This window comes from Tarenaya hassleriana, unplaced genomic scaffold (assembly GCF_000463585.1).
Source record: "Tarenaya hassleriana unplaced genomic scaffold, ASM46358v1 Cleome96, whole genome shotgun sequence".
Classification (NCBI taxonomy): Eukaryota; Viridiplantae; Streptophyta; class Magnoliopsida; order Brassicales; family Cleomaceae; genus Tarenaya; species Tarenaya hassleriana.
In genome coordinates, this window is record NW_010972002.1 from 94,530 (window position 1) to 111,299 (window position 16,770).

General features: G+C 38.8%; 4 protein-coding genes and 1 pseudogene across 4 annotated transcripts; 4 read left to right on the forward strand and 1 right to left on the reverse strand.

Moving 5' to 3' along the window:
• Positions 1-1,141: 1,141 nt before the first annotated feature.
• Positions 1,142-2,425, forward strand: LOC104804758 (60S ribosomal protein L44). The gene is made up of 4 exons (XM_010529103.1): positions 1,142-1,247; positions 1,692-1,871; positions 2,024-2,098; positions 2,185-2,425. Exons 1-4 carry the CDS (start codon positions 1,245-1,247, stop codon positions 2,242-2,244), a joined length of 318 nt encoding a protein of 105 aa, XP_010527405.1. The 5' UTR covers positions 1,142-1,244; the 3' UTR covers positions 2,245-2,425.
• Positions 2,426-2,528: 103 nt separating this feature from the next.
• LOC104804760 (probable plastid-lipid-associated protein 6, chloroplastic) lies at positions 2,529-4,121 on the reverse strand. Its single transcript, XM_010529104.1, has 4 exons — positions 3,761-4,121; positions 3,259-3,495; positions 2,935-3,061; positions 2,529-2,848 (listed from the first exon to the last, which is right to left on the reverse strand). The coding sequence occupies exons 1-4, from the start codon at positions 4,037-4,039 to the stop codon at positions 2,634-2,636; spliced, it is 858 nt and encodes a 285-aa protein (XP_010527406.1). The 5' UTR covers positions 4,040-4,121; the 3' UTR covers positions 2,529-2,633.
• Positions 4,122-4,408: 287 nt separating this feature from the next.
• LOC104804826 lies at positions 4,409-5,540 on the forward strand. Its single transcript, XM_010529190.1, has 2 exons — positions 4,409-4,612; positions 5,232-5,540. Exons 1-2 carry the CDS (start codon positions 4,550-4,552, stop codon positions 5,538-5,540), a joined length of 372 nt encoding a protein of 123 aa, XP_010527492.1. The 5' UTR covers positions 4,409-4,549.
• Positions 5,541-11,037: 5,497 nt separating this feature from the next.
• Positions 11,038-14,674, forward strand: LOC104804761. The gene is made up of 3 exons (XM_010529105.2): positions 11,038-12,821; positions 13,148-13,767; positions 13,898-14,674. The coding sequence occupies exons 1-3, from the start codon at positions 11,217-11,219 to the stop codon at positions 14,400-14,402; spliced, it is 2,730 nt and encodes a 909-aa protein (XP_010527407.1). The 5' UTR covers positions 11,038-11,216; the 3' UTR covers positions 14,403-14,674.
• A 1,914-nt stretch (positions 14,675-16,588) lies between these two features.
• Positions 16,589-16,770, forward strand: part of LOC104804763 — a 3,411-nt pseudogene continuing 3,229 nt past the window's right edge.

Below are 16,770 nucleotides of genomic sequence, written 5' to 3' on the forward strand. Positions count from 1 at the left end.
AAAAAAAAGAGATTGGGGGGGGGGGGGTGAAGATCTATTTTCTCCTCCCTGAGCTCCCTCTTGTTTTAGAGAATTTGTTCATATGGGAAGAGTACAAATGTAACTTTTGGAATACGTAATTTGCTTTACAAAATATCTCCTAACATTGGCCTTGACAAGTGACAAGAGTTTAGCCACGTCCGTTGACCTTTATTCACATTATCAATCATTCATCACCCTTGTCTATTTGGATTTTTGTGAGCATTTTGCAAGTGACGAACGGTGTGAGCTTTGGTGATAGGTCAGAATCTTGTTCCCTGCCTGGAGGCTCTTTTCCGGTCTTAGAGAAGCGAGGTAAAGCAGAATGACAAGGGACAACAAAGGTAAAAAGGCTTGGCTTGCCTGAACCGAGCATAGTGATGAGCTTTCCGGGATTCTCCTTAGATGCCTCCCATCCCGCATATACATACTTGTATCTGTTTGATTCTGCTGTCAAAGCTTGGGGCTTTTCGGCTATTACGTTGATGCCTTCACGGCTGTCCAGTATGTTGATACATCTCTCGTTGGTTGCCCACAAAGGCTGACGATGTCAATGAGCAGATGATCAATCATTTGAGGGGTTCTGCTTCTGTTAGTGGTCCCAATCAGAAGTAAGAAGTAACCACAAGAGTGAAGATTCACGAGTCCTTCAGCAGTTTCATCGCCATTGTCCTTCTCTACATCTCAGCAAACTCCTCTGCCATTCCTCCAGTTTCCTCTCTATCTCGGATTTCAACTGCTGGATCCTCCCCTCATTCACTTTCACATCTCTCTCTTCTGACTTTTGTCATCTTCAAAAGGAACGCTGCATCCAGCCAAAGAGACAACATGAATCTCAGACAAAAACCCAGAAGATCAAACATTACTTGTATCTTTCCTTCAAACCCCATCGTCCCAGCTTGATCTATATTTTCAGAACCAGCCATGTCCAACTGTAGGAACATCGAGAGTATAATCTGCACGAAGAGAGTTCCTTATTTCAAGTTCCACACAGGAAAAAAAAGAGGAGCATAATAATTTGGGCTAAATATGGATCAGAAATTGGGCCTTCTTGTCTACATTAAAGGCCCAAGGCCTTTTATTTAATCAAAGGGTAAATTCGGTATATGACAAAACAACTAGGGTTTCTGAAAACCACACTACAAATATCGTTTCTTCGTACATGAAGCTGTTCCGCATTCGACGAACTTCACCCCGAGCAACGAGGCTGAATACGATCCGCGAAAATGGTAGCCCCTCATTCTTCTTCGAAATCGTTTCGTCGTCTGTGTAAAGTTCTAGTCTTTGTCAGGGTTCTGTTTGGTTAGCAAAGGATTCGAAGAGGGAAATGATTTAGCTATATTGGATTGGATCTTATGAACCTCCAATTTTGTTAACGAGTGATCAGCAGAAGGATTCAGTTTTAGGGATTTGTTTTTCCGATTTATGAGTTCTGGGTTCTTAGAAACCGGGTTTGATTTTAAGGAAAGAGGATGAGCGTCAATGGTTATGTTACAAGTATGTGTATCACTTCCTGTCTCTGTCTGAATTCAGAGAAACAGACAGAAAGTAAGATGCTTTCCCAAGATTTGAGGATGTTACTTTGACTCACTGCTCTGTATTTCGTTTTTTAAATGTTCTGTTTATGATCAATGCCTTTGGGTAGGTTAAAGAATACATGTTTTGTGTTATAGGTGAACGTTCCCAAGACAAAGAAGACATACTGCAAGAACAAGGAATGCAAAAAGCATACCTTACACAAGGTGACTCAGTACAAGAAGGGAAAAGACAGTCTTGCTGCTCAGGGGAAGCGTCGTTATGATCGTAAGCAATCTGGTTATGGTGGTCAGACCAAGCCCGTCTTCCACAAGAAGGTAAAATACGACGAAGAAGATTGTTTGCAATCATCTACAGTCCAGATTTCATTGATCTGTTGTCACGAAACCCATTTCGATATTTTTCTCAATTCATATGCTTTCCTAATGGGAATTGATATGTATATAATCATCGGCATAACTCTGAACAGGCCAAGACGACGAAGAAGATTGTTCTTAGGCTTCAATGTCAGAGCTGCAAGCATGTCTCCCAGCATCCAATCAAGGTAAAATTATCTTTGAACATTATGGATAGCCATTATTGGATTTCTAGCTCTCAGCCTGCTTGCTTATTATTGTTTTGATTCTTCAGAGATGCAAGCACTTTGAGATCGGTGGAGACAAGAAGGGCAAGGGAACATCTCTCTTCTAAGCAATTTTATCTTCAAAAAGTTTCATCTTTTGCACTTTTCAGAACTCGAACCAATCTGTTTAAGCTCTCTTGAGATTAATTTGTTGGTCTTAATCTTACATGTTGGAGCTATCCCGAGATGGGTTTGTTATTGAATAGATGTATTTTTGTTGACATGCTGATGATGTTACCATGCCGATGATGTTACCATGCCTGAATTATCATCACTTATTACAATTAAAATGGATATAAAAAAAGGTGATCTTTTTGAAGGGCTCTGTACAATTGAAGTTACGGAATCTGTATTGTCGGGAAGAATGCACACTTTATTCAATTTATTTGTTGATTCAACACAATTTGTACAAACTCAAACCATGTATATCACTTGGAACGTCCATTGCATGGTTTGTTCACGCGATGACAAAAACCCTAAGCTCGCCTCTGTCTCCCCTTGTTATGCGCATGCTGTCGTCAAGATAAGTCACCTCAAAGTCTCCGGTCCCGGGGTTTGAAGGCGGCCTGAACGTATCTGGAAGCCTCGGTATGTCGAACGGTGGAAGCTGCGATAAATTTCCCGAGGTCTTCAGAGTTGTTTTCTGGAATATAATCTTGATCTTCGCAGTACCTAAGCAGAAACAAACGTTAAATCACTAACGAATCTCGGCAGTTGAAAGCTGTGTTATCTTCAAGAATCGGAATAGGGACTTGAACCTATGAGTTCGAATTTGTGAGCCAAAGTTGCGGTGACTTCGACGGGTGGGAAAGGCCATGGAGCACCGATTTCAACCTCGGCTATGTTGTCGAAATCTTTGCTCAAAACATCAATCCTTTGAAACACCTGGTTATGGTCTCACAGTTAGTAAAACCCCGTCAAAACATCTTCAATCTCCATTGCAAAAACTCATGGTCTTTAATCTTGCATCTGGGTTCAGATTCTCACAACTAGACCATATTGTTCGATCCAAGAACAATCGGTAAGAAACCCTCAATTCTTCTGGCTAAACAGATGGTAGGATTCAAGAATCGATAACATACCTGGCCAAGAGTAACAGGGATCAAGCGTCCGGTGGGAAGACCAGGACGGCTTCCACCTAACGAACGGGACGAAAACGCGCTACTATACAGAAGCTTCCATTTTCCTTGGAGCCTGTCCAGATCAGTCGAGAGATCCACTGATCCACCCGCAGATTCCAGTTCCTTCGCAGCGGTTTCAGCTCTTTCTAGATCATCAACATTCGCCACAAGACCTCTGTTTAATCCCGAAACAGCACTCTGTATTTTCATCAGACAACATTTGTGTCAGTCGAACATATACTGTTATGTCTGTAACCTAGATTTTTCAGACAGCATAAGCAAGAGAAAGACACCTCTGTTTTCTTGCGGTTCGAGAAAGAAATGCACAGTTCAGCAAAAGGGGTTTGGGGGTTTCAAGTTCTAACTAGAAATGAGGAACCCAACTCGTCTATCTCAGTTCCCAGACCTAATCCACACACCATCAAGGCCTAATCCAAAATTTTCCAAATTCACTCGCACGTACCAGCAAATTGAGTTTCAACGATTCAATTCGTTGGCTCTTCTCTTCTCCGGATTTAGCCTCGCTGAAGGACACCTCACCGACCGCCGACCTCACGACAAGGTTCCACCTCTCTGGCAAAGTGGAAGTCAAGCGACGGCGTCTTCGGACAGGGAGAAGCGCGGTCGGCGAGGAAGAAGGAGGAAAAGAGGATCTGATGGAACAACACGGCGTCGGAGAGCGGTCGGAGAGAATCCCAGTCGGGGCATGTAACAGAGACGAAACTGAAGAGGAAACCGCCATGGGAAAAGCTTAAATCTCGGATTTATTTCTCCCCTCTGATTTCTATGGAAGAGGAAGAAGAAGAAGCAGCAGCTTGTAGAAAGAATCTTCCTTTTATGTGATCGAGAACAAACCCGGACGGGGGGAGTCCGTATATTGACCGAACGACGTAGTTTGGTCTAGTAATATTAAAAGTTATATAATTTAGCAAAATATATTATTTTCAAGATGCGTAAAGCGGCAAAATTGCAAAAATAACCCAACTTGTCGATTTGGACTTCACGGCATGACCCTCTAGGTTTAGGGTTTTAAAAAAAAAATCTAAAATGATAAAAAGACTAATTTGCCCTTAAAATATTGAATACGTGGCAACTCAATGGAAAGCAGGAAACGACAACAACTCTCTGTGTTTCCAAATTTTCAAACAAACAAACACGAACGGACGAACGTCTTCTCCTCTCATCCGGTTTCTTTCTTCAATCGCGCAAATCTCTCGGGTTCTTCTTACAAAATCGTCTTCTGTCGGCACAAATGGCTTCATCTTTGGCTTCTCCTTCGGTTACTGCTTCGGTTTCTACTTCAGAAGATCTACAGGTATGGTACACTCACCGAAAAAATTGATTGCGTCGTTCGTCCTCTCTTTGTCTTTGTGTTTATGTGTTTGTTTCGGGTTTAAACTCCAATAGAGTAATGTTCGAGTCGTTTGGGTTAGAAAAATTAGGGTTTTAGGTGAAAAATAGAGATTTTCAGAAAGATAGTTAATGAAAGTCGAATTTTTTGGTCAGACGGTTATATTACTCGAATTAGTCAGACCCATGAAATGGGTAGACCAATGAAATGGTCAGACCAGTGAAATGGTCAGACCCGTGCAGTGGAGAAACCAGTGAAGTGGTCAGACCCTTGAAATGGTCAGACCCGTGAAGTGGACAGACCAGTGAAGTGGTCAGACCCGTGAAATGGTCAGACCCGTAAAGTGGGCAGACCAGTGAAGTCTGGTTAGACCCGTGAAATGGTCAGACTCGTGAAGTGGGTAGACCAGTGAAGTGGTCAGACCCGTGATGTGGTCAGACGAGCGAAATGGTCAGACCGGTTAAATGTCAGACCCGTGAAGTGGTCATACTTCACTGGTATGACCAGATTTATTGTAATCATAGTCTGTTTCGTAATTGTAATATAATAAAACTGATCATGAGAGTTAATCTAATTGTTGCAGGTCCCTTTTGTGTACGCTTTCAAGGATATTCAACACCGTGCATTAAGGTTGGAAGGAGAGGAAAAAGAGTTTTGGTTTGTTGTAAATGGCGTGCCCATCAGATACTCGATCCAGGAACATGCCATTATCTCCGACTTAAATTTTAACAACTATTCGGAGGACTGGACTAAATGTAAGGGAAGTGAATTTCGGAAAAGAATATTCGTAACTTCAAAAGTTACCATAGAAGCTGCATTAAAGAAGTTGCGCGAAACTCCACATGCAAATGTGGAAGAAAGAAATAGATTAGCAATAATTGTATTGTTTTAAACAGTGATTTGGTGGACATGGTCGAAAGTCTGGACTTCTATGAAGGGTTTCCCTGGAGAAGATACATCTTCGTTAAGATTAGCGATCAGATTCGGAAATTGTATAATGAATTGGTTTGTATATTGCAGTTTCTTCCTTTCGAATGCATCGAAAGTTTAGGCGCAAATGGATGGTATATTGATGTTGAAGGTATCGATCCGACTTGTCCTAGGATGTGCAAGAAATGCATCAAACCGGATCTTTTTATACATATGCAAAGGTGTATAAACAGATTGGCGATACCTCAAAGATACATATTAATTTGGTGATTTCTTTTATAGTGTCACCAGTTGGATTGGTCTGACTAATTGAATTGGTCTGACAAATTGAATTGGTCTGACCAGTTTGTGATTAGTATGACCAATTTGTAATTGGTCATACCTGTCATAATGTAGTCACACGAGCCATCAGTTTTATTATATTACAATTACGAAACAGACTATGATTACAATAAATCTGGTCATACCAGTGAAGTATGACCACTTCACGGGTCTGACATTTAACCGGTCTGACCATTTCGCTCGTCTGACCACATCACGGGTCTGACCACTTCCCTGGTCTACCCACTTCACGAGTCTGACCATTTCACGGGTCTAACCAGACTTCACTGGTCTGCCCACTTTACGGGTCTGACCATTTCACGGGTCTGACCACTTCACTGGTCTGTCCACTTCACGGGTCTGACCATTTCAAGGGTCTGACCACTTCACTGGTTTCTCCCCTGCACGGGTCTGACCATTTCACTGGTCTGACCATTTCATTGGTCTACCCATTTCATGGGTCTGACTAATTCGAGTAATATAACCGTCTGACCAAAAAATTCGACTTTCATTAACTATCTTTCTGAAAATCTCTATTTTTCACCTAAAACCCTAATTTTTCTAACCCAAACGACTCGAACATTACTCTATTGGAGTTTAAACCCGAAACAAACACATAAACACAAAGACAAAGAGAGGACGAACGACGCAATCAATTTTTTCGGTGAGTGTACCATACCTGTAGATCTTCTGAAGTAGAAACCGAAGCAGTAACCGAAGGAGAAGCCAAAGATGAAGCCATTTGTGCCGACAGAAGACGATTTTGTAAGAAGAACCCGAGAGATTTGCGCGATTGAAGAAAGAAACCGGATGAGAGGAGAAGACGTTCGTCCGTTCGTGTTTGTTTGTTTGAAAATTTGGAAACACAGAGAGTTGTTGTCGTTTCCTGCTTTCCATTGAGTTGCCACGTATTCAATATTTTAAGGGCAAATTAGTCTTTTTATCATTTTAGATTTTTTTTTAAAAACCCTAAACCTAGAGGGTCATGCCGTGAAGTCCAAATCGACAAGTTGGGTTATTTTTGCAATTTTGCCCATTAAACACGGTTTTTCGAAAACCGAGAATTGCACACGTGGCACAAATTTTCCGAGCTGATTCGACAGGTCATGCGCCACGTCGAATAGGTCAACGCGTTTGTTTGACAAATTCATACTGAGGGTTCGTCCTCTCTTTGTCTTTGTGTTTATGTGTTTGTTTCGGGTTTAAACTCCAATAAAGTAATGTTCGAGTCGTTTGGGTTAGAAAAATTAGGGTTTTAGGTGAAAAATAGAGATTTTCAGAAAGATAGTTAATGAAAGTCGAATTTTTTGGTCAGACGGTTATATTACTCGAATTAGTCAGACCCATGAAATGGGTAGACCAATGAAATGGTCAGACCAGTGAAATGGTCAGACCCGTGCAGTGGAGAAACCAGTGAAGTGGTCAGACCCTTGAAATGGTCAGACCCGTGAAGTGGACAGACCAGTGAAGTGGTCAGACCCGTGAAATGGTCAGACCCGTAAAGTGGGCAGACCAGTGAAGTCTGGTTAGACCCGTGAAATGGTCAGACTCGTGAAGTGGGTAGACCAGTGAAGTGGTCAGACCCGTGATGTGGTCAGACGAGCGAAATGGTCAGACCGGTTAAATGTCAGACCCGTGAAGTGGTCATACTTCACTGGTATGACCAGATTTATTGTAATCATAGTCTGTTTCGTAATTGTAATATAATAAAACTGATCATGAGAGTTAATCTAATTGTTGCAGGTCCCTTTTGTGTACGCTTTCAAGGATATTCAACACCGTGCATTAAGGTTGGAAGGAGAGGAAAAAGAGTTTTGGTTTGTTGTAAATGGCGTGCCCATCAGATACTCGATCCAGGAACATGCCATTATCTCCGACTTAAATTTTAACAACTATTCGGAGGACTGGACTAAATGTAAGGGAAGTGAATTTCGGAAAAGAATATTCGTAACTTCAAAAGTTACCATAGAAGCTGCATTAAAGAAGTTGCGCGAAACTCCACATGCAAATGTGGAAGAAAGAAATAGATTAGCAATAATTGTATTGTTTTAAACAGTGATTTGGTGGACATGGTCGAAAGTCTGGACTTCTATGAAGGGTTTCCCTGGAGAAGATACATCTTCGTTAAGATTAGCGATCAGATTCGGAAATTGTATAATGAATTGGTTTGTATATTGCAGTTTCTTCCTTTCGAATGCATCGAAAGTTTAGGCGCAAATGGATGGTATATTGATGTTGAAGGTATCGATCCGACTTGTCCTAGGATGTGCAAGAAATGCATCAAACCGGATCTTTTTATACATATGCAAAGGTGTATAAACAGATTGGCGATACCTCAAAGATACATATTAATTTGGTGATTTCTTTTATAGTGTCACCAGTTGGATTGGTCTGACTAATTGAATTGGTCTGACAAATTGAATTGGTCTGACCAGTTTGTGATTAGTATGACCAATTTGTAATTGGTCATACCTGTCATAATGTAGTCACACGAGCCATTTTTTCAGGGATTTCGAAGTGTTCTTCAAATATATAGCAATGAAGGTGTTAGCATACCATGGTCAGATGGTCAGACCTATTCGAAATTGCGAGATTCATCGGTTTGAAAGTGTTAACATCGTAATAATCATCTCGTATGATCGATTTCTCTAGTTGAAATCGGTCGTAGCAATATGGACTGAACATCTTTTTTTTATGTCAAAATAACTCTTTCCAAAGAAGACTTAAACTACTAGTAGTGTTTGTGTAACACATTGGACACAATTGACTTATGTTGGTAGATTTGTTTTCTCCACACGAAATTAGAACTCCAAAACGATGAAAAAATATTCTTATATCCCTTATACAACTTTTCTAATCGTTTGAATTTAATTTAGGTCTTTTTTTCGTACCCGAATGGTCAGACGGTCAGACGGTCATATGGTCATACTATGGTCAGATGGTCAGACCTATTTGAAATTGCGAGATTCATCGATTTGAAAGTGTTAACATCGTAATAATCATCTCGTATGATCGATTTCTCTAGTTGAAATCGGTCGTAGCAATATGGATTGAGCATCTTTTTTTGATATCAAAGTAACTCTTTCCAAAGAAGGCCTAAACTATTAGTAGTTTTTGTGTAACACATTGGACACAATTGACTTATGTTGGTAGATTTGTTTTCTCCACACGAAATTAGAATTCCAACACGATGAAAAAGTATTCTTATAACCTTTATACAACTTTTCTAATCGTTTGAATTTAATTTAGGTCTTTTTTTCGTACCCGAATGGTCAGACGGTCAGACGGTCATATGGTCATACTATGGTCAGACGGTCAGACCTATTTGAAATTGCGAGATTCATCGATTTGAAAGTGTTAACATCGTAATAATTATCTCGTATGATCGATTTCTCTAGTTGAAATCGGTAGTAGCAATATGAACTGAACATCTTTTTTTGATGTCAAAGTAACTCTTTCCAAAGAAGACCTAAACTATTAGTAGTGTTTGTGTAACACATTGGACACAATTGACTTATGTTGGTAGATTTGTTTTCTCCACACGAAATTAGAACTCCAAAACGATGAAAAAGTATTCTTATAACCCTTATACAACTTTTCTAATCGTTTGAATTTAATTTAGGTCTTTTTTTTCGTACCCGAATGGTCAGACGATCAGACGGTCATATGGTCATACCATGGTCAGACGGTCAGACCTATTCGAAATTGCGAGATTCATCGGTTTGAAAGAGTACATTAAACCCACATAATCATATGATAATATGGTCAAAGTAGAGATATCAAATACAAATACGGAAATACGAATTTAAAAGTACATTACACCTACATAATCAAACTCGTTTACCAAAATCGTCGAGACGGTCATATTCTGGTCAAACCAGTCATACCAAATACAAATCGAAATACATTCCACCCGCATGATCTTATGACAATGATATGTTGGCTGAACCTATCGAACATGTATTCTTCTTTCCTTCCCATTCATATGCTCCGATCGATTTTACTACCCACTTGCCATCAGATTTATAATAAATAATCATCATCCTCTCATTAGTTGCATCCATTATATCTGTATAAAATAAACACAAAATGTGATAAAATGATACACTTGAAAAATGTCACAGGTTTGATGAGTATGACCATTTTGACCAATTTCACGAATATGACCAGTTTGACCAATTTTGACAAGTATGACCAGTTAGGAGTATGACCAGTCTCACCATTTCGACATGTATATGTTACCAGTTTTCTGAATTCTCCCATTTTAACGAATTTCACAAATATAATGATTTCAACCAGTTTGAATAACGTGAATCATGGTATTGCTGATATATATGTCATTTTTGCTTCAAACATATTCATATGGATTAAATATAAAAATGATAAAATAATAAATCACAAATGTCCAAACTTAATAACAAAATTTAGAAACAATACTTACCTTTTATTCAGATTTATGTTGAATCGATTAAATGCCCAAGTTTAATGTTGTTTTTTCGCAACAAATTAGCTAAAAAAAGAGTAGAGATGAAGAGAGTGTGAAGACTACTGAACGAGAGAGAAGAGAAAGCGGACGAGGAGAGAGAGAGGAGGAAGAGGAGAGAGAGTTGAAATTTATTTTTTAAAATTTAATAATAAATAAAAATGAAGGGTATTTTTGGAAGTATATTATTACAAGGTTATCACATGATGTTGTCTTTTTTTTTTTTCCAAAGTGAGGGTTATCACGTAAAGTAAAAATGACATTTAAAGTCATTTTTGTAAATCCCCGCGTAAAGCCTTGTGTCATTTATTGAACAAATATTCGATTTTGTTGTTTTAAATGTGGATAATAAAATGTTATTATTTTCAAGATGTTACTTTAATGCACATATATAATTACACTGATAATTTGTTATACTATGAAATTTCTGAAAAGGGAAAATAGAGACACCTAGTTCTACATTTATATTTTTGTAAATAAGGATAATGTTTTTTTTTTTGGTTCAAATGGATCGTTTAGATTCACGTTGTCTATTTATACCGTTTCGGGTCCCAACCTCTCATGATAAAACGCACCGTTTCGTGCATTTAAACGCACCGTTTTGTGGGCGTGGAATATTCGGTTTCTTTCAGCAGCCAATTTCAAAATCTCAAATTCGTCGTCCCGCTCGGAACAAAAAAAGCCGACAAATTTCGAAACTTTCCTCTTACTCTGCTTTGCCCGTTTCTTGTTCATCCACCCACTCATACGTTTTCTTCGAAACCATCGAAAAATTTCTGCAATCTTGGGAGATTGTAATCTAACTCAAGTTATTTTCCCCCTAAAAGTTTTCCGATGTCTGCTCCGTCGACTAGCCGGCTCAAAGATGCGAACGCCGGCTCCGGAGTAAAACCTTTGTCGGGCCAAAAACCCTCGAAGCCTCTGACCCCGGTTTCGATTTCAAGAAATAATCATGGCCCAGTGCTCCAGAAATCGTCTTCGGGGAAGGAGATTCCACGGCTGAGTCACCGGGCTTTTGGGTCGACCCAGAAGCCGGTGCTCCGACCTGTTCCGCGCGTGGAAAAATCTACCGGCGGAGACAGCGGTGGAGAGGGTCGGATGAGGTGGTCAACGTCGTCCGGTCCGAGAGGTAAGAGTCCTAGTCCTTCTGACTTAATCAGGGTTTTCTCCGATTTGAAAAGGGAAAAGGGATCTAGGGTGTCCGGGGAAAAAGGTGAATCGAGTTCAGATAAGAAAGCTGGGTACAGAAATTCAGGTGTCAAATGGGTTGAGAGTGAGAAAAAGGTCCGTGATTCATCGTGTAAGTCGAATAGGGTTTGTGAAGAAACAGAAGAGGAAAGTAAAATTAAGACGGGTTTAAGCTCTGATTATCTGAAAGCAAGCAACTTGGATGGTACTGGCACAAGCAGTTCGAGTTCTGATCCAAAGACAATTGCTTTTCCTGGGTGTGGAGACAAATCTGCAGTTGCTTTGAAATCTGTTGTTAAAACTGAAAACATTGGGAGATGTAGTAATTCAGTTTCAAGGAGAAAATCTTTGGATAATGGTGGGAAAGTAGTGGAGATCTTGAAAGAGAAGAGAGTGAGTGAAGGAAGCAGTGGATTTACAAACAAATACCAAAGTAAACTGCACGAGAAGCTTGCTTTTCTCGAAGGTAAGGTTAAGAAAATCTCGTCCGATATCAAGAAGACAAAGGACATGTTGGACTTGAGTAATCCGGATGCATCGAAGATGATACTCTCCGATATACAGGAGAAAATCTCAGGGATTGAAAAGGCTATGGGTCATGTTGTCAGTGATGCTGATGGCAAGAATAATCTGCCTGGCCAGAGTTCAAACGAAAATTATCAAGCGGCAAATGTGAAACCTTCGGTTAAAGGATTGAACAGTGAAGAGCTAGAAGACAGGCTTTTTCCTCACCAGAGGTTGCTGAAGAGCAGAACACGATCAAAGACATCATCAGAAGACACAAAAATCCATGTCATGTCAGCTTCAGTTGCATCCAGTGAGGAAGCAAAGGTTGAAGTTATGCCCTTGGATCCTACCGAGGAGAATGAGATAGCTACAGAGTTCTTGGCTTCACTTGACAGGGAGAGAAGTGAAGTCAAAATTAGGAATGATGAGACTGATTCGAAGAATCTTGAAGTGCAAGAGATGGATGCAGAGGAAATGCCCGAGAAACAAGATTCTTCAGAACAGATCAATGTCAGTTCCAGCTTAAATGAAATTCTTAGAGCAGATGAAATCCTTGAAGAATTTGATGATGGTGGGAATAGAGAAGAGATGGAGTATGAGGAGATTGAGGATGCAGGCATGTACAAGCTAAATGAAATCGGGACAAAAAATTCTACTGGAGGATGGTTTGTATCAGAAGGAGAAGCAGCTCTTCTCACTCACGATGATGGTTCATGTTCCTATTACGACATTACTAACTGCGAGGTACTATGATTTCATGTACATTCATCTAGATGTCTCAGTTTATGGAATATATATTTTACATAACTCAAGTTGAACTTGAACCATGCCGAAGATTTGATATATAGTGCTTTCCTTGTTAGAATGCTGCCCAACTTAACAAATATTTGACTTACATCGATTACCCATTCCAAATTTCGTGAAAACTCAGCAAGAAAATAAGTATTTGCTTGATATAATCTATGAAAAACTCTTGAATGATATGAACTACAATCTCTCTTAATCTGCTGCTTGGCATATGCATAGATTGTTGTAACTTTTCAGTTCATGGTGTGAAATTCCTTTTTCAGGTGAAATCGGTGTACAATCCTCCGAATGGATTCTTACCAAACACTTGGAGGGACTGTTGGATAGTTCGAGCAACAGGTGCAGATGGCTGCTCGGGTAGATATGTTGTGTCTGCTTCTGCTGGAAATACACTAGAATCTGGATTTTGTTCGTGGGATTTCTACACAAAAGAGATCAAAGCTTTCCACTTCGAGGATGGATCAAAAAGATCTAATTCAAGAACGGTCCTTGCTCCTTTGTCCAGTAACACTTCTTATGGTAAAAACACTCTGGCTTGTTCGTTGGAGCCAGAAACTCGACAATGGTGGTATAAACCTTGTGGACCTCTTATAATCTCAACTGCCAGTTCTCAAAGGCTGGTTAAGGTTTTCGACATAAGGGATGGAGAACAAATTATGAGATGGGAGTTGCAGAAGCCTGTGTCAGCTATCGATTACTCGAGCCCTTTACAATGGAGGAACAGAGGAAAAGTTGCCATAGCAGAGGCTGAAGCTATTTCTGTGTGGGATGTAAATTCCCAATACCCTGAAGCACAGTTAACTATTTCGTCTTCAGGACGTAAAATCTCGGCTTTTCATATCAATAACACAGACGCTGAACTGGGCGGAGGGGTGCGTCAAAGGTAAGACTTTTCAATGTTTTCATACAACCGAGTGTTTCTATTGGATAAGAACATGTTACACCACTTGTTGAGACATTGGTGACCTATATTTATATTGTCTGATAAACGATGGAAACATGTGGTATTGCAGGGTAAGTTCCTCGGAAGCTGAAGGGAATGACGGAGTATTCTGCACTAATGATTCAATCAACATCTTGGATTTCCGTCATCCACATGGCATTGGTGCCAAAATCCTCAAACTCGGTATCAACCCTCAATGTGTATCTTCCCGTGGTGATTCAATATTTCTCGGCTGTTCCAATTCTCAGGTGAAGCAATTCTCATTGCGCAAACAACGTCTTGTGAGCACATACTCATTGCCGGAATCAAAATCACACTCACACCACTCTGATATAACCCAAGTATGGGGAAACTCAAACCTTGTCATGGCTATCTCCGGCATTGGACTTTCCATATTTGATGCCACAAAGGATGAGACAATGCAGCAGCCATTGACGGGTGATCACGGGAATCATGAAAACGTTAAAGAAACTATCGGTCCAGACGACATGTATTCCCCTTCGTTTGATTACTCAGGCGGCCGGGTCCTCCTCATCTCAAGGGACCGACCTGCTTTGTGGAGACACCTCCTGTAGAAAAGAAAGAGGCTTTTGCTTCAATGGTCTTACCGGGTTTGCGGTATAAGAAGCAGTACATGTATCTGAAGGATTTTACACTTCTGAGTTCTGGTTTCGAGTCAAGAGGATCAATCTATGGTATAAGCTTAACTTTTCTTAGTTGATGTTGGTTTATCTTGAACTGTCCAGCACAGCTTGTGCTGCTGTTGTTGTGGTCTGTCTATCTGTTTGCTCTGTCTGTTTTAAGACATTACTGATTTGCTAAAAAAAACTTGTTTTTTTTTGTCATTTTTTCATGGCTCTGAAATGTTCCTTGAAGATGGTTTTGATGACATGACAAAATCTCTCAGGTCTCTGTTGAGAAATTCATCATTGTTCTCAATACAGGGAAGGCAACAGCCCATCATGGTTTGGCTGAAATTGGGAATAGACCGGCCTCTAAACCAGAAATCAAAACCGGTTACTAGTTGTCATTTGTTCTTAAATTTTCGTTGTGTTGACTTCGCTTGATTTTAGAGTTAGGCCAAACTTAACTCTGTATCTTTAATATGTAAATGTGAAATGTCTTTTAAACATTTTATAATTTCAACATACCTTTTCCCATTTTCTAGAACCATCACCATCCGGATGCCTATATATAATTTTTTAGTAGAAACTTATTTTGGGTAGATTAGTGGAAAATTTTTAATATTTTTTTTTGGATCAGTTATTTAATATCATATATATTATATGATAATGGTATAATACATGCTTCTAACTAATTGATTATAAATATTTTCCATCCTGTGTAAGCGTACCCATAACCCAAGGGCAAAGGTAAGATCCCAAAATTCTAACCAAACCACTAGAACTCAATATAATTAATTAAAAAAATGATATAATTAGGTTCATGAAAACGCAAAATTTTTGTAAATTCAGACAACTCTTTTGGAGATTGCTTGTACTTCATCTTCACTTGCCTGAACCACGAGACTAAGTTTGTTGGGAAATTACTGCCAGCTTTTGTCCACGTAGCTTAACATTGCTGACGTGGAGGACACCTACTGGTGCCTGATCCCACACAAAATTTGGCTGTTAAACTGAAAGAAAATAAAAATAATATACAAAAGCTTCATTTTTTTTCTGTAGTTAGTAAAATTATTACGAAATATTAAAAAAAATTAAATTTAGAATAATTATGCATATCTAATATATATTCATATTATTTTAGAATTTAATATTAAAAAAAAGTAAGATCGTTTTTGTATACCTATGTTATTAAATAAATTTTAAATATATACACAAGTTTTAATTATTTTTAAATATTTTTAATCTTACTAAGCATATATATATATATATGAAAAATACGCTATAATATTCTGTAGGCTGAATATAGAAATATAGATGTACTAAATCTTCATCGCAATTAAACATAGAATCATTTTTTTAGAACAAATTAAAACCGAAGACGGAAACTCAAATCTTATCTGTGAGCTAATAGGTGTAGCGAATAAATGTGTTAGTTAGAAGATTAAAAAATAATCTAAAGTTGTGGTTTAGTTAACGGACACGTAGTTTCAATTTTTTTTTCTATGGGACTAAATTAATTTGATGTATTATTCGTATATCTCATATCTTCGCCAATATTAGAAAAAGTATTCATATATTTCACATGATATATATGTTGCCATCCGTCAATAAGTCAAAAGAAAAAAAATCACAATAAAGCTCATATTTTAAATAATTTTATTTTAAAAGTTTCTTACTTTTCCCCTATTTTATCAATTGCCTATATTCGCATTACTCAAACCAAATTTTAAATTTCACAAATTTTCAATAAATAAATTTCAATTATATGACCATGATTTGTCATGAAAAATATCGTTTTCAAATCATAATCTACATTCAATACAATTTTTTTTTATCAAATTCCGTGCATTTCTTTTTTTTTTCTTTCTCCAAATTGGCTTGCCGAAAAAGATGAACCACATCACAAAAACAAATATCAGTTTAATTTCTAGTCTAACCGAAAGGAGTTGGATATTAAATTGAGACTTTTCCATCATCTAAAAAATATGTCTTTGGATGTGTGGCCGACATTGAAAATTAAAAATTGATGTCTTTTTCTGCAAATAATGAAACTTAGGCCCTCTAAACGAATTATATACAATATTTGGGGGTTTGCAATTTCTTCTTATTTGTATATTCCACAAAGCTATCTTTATACACACACACACACACACATATATATATATATATATATATGGATAGATAATGCATTGCAAAATGCACCCATTGCACGTTGACCTTTCCATTCACAGAACACAGTTCTAATATTGGCGATATGAGTGAGAAGAGAGCCGCCGGGAAATTCGGCCGCCGGGGCTTCACGGCGGGGGGGGGGGGA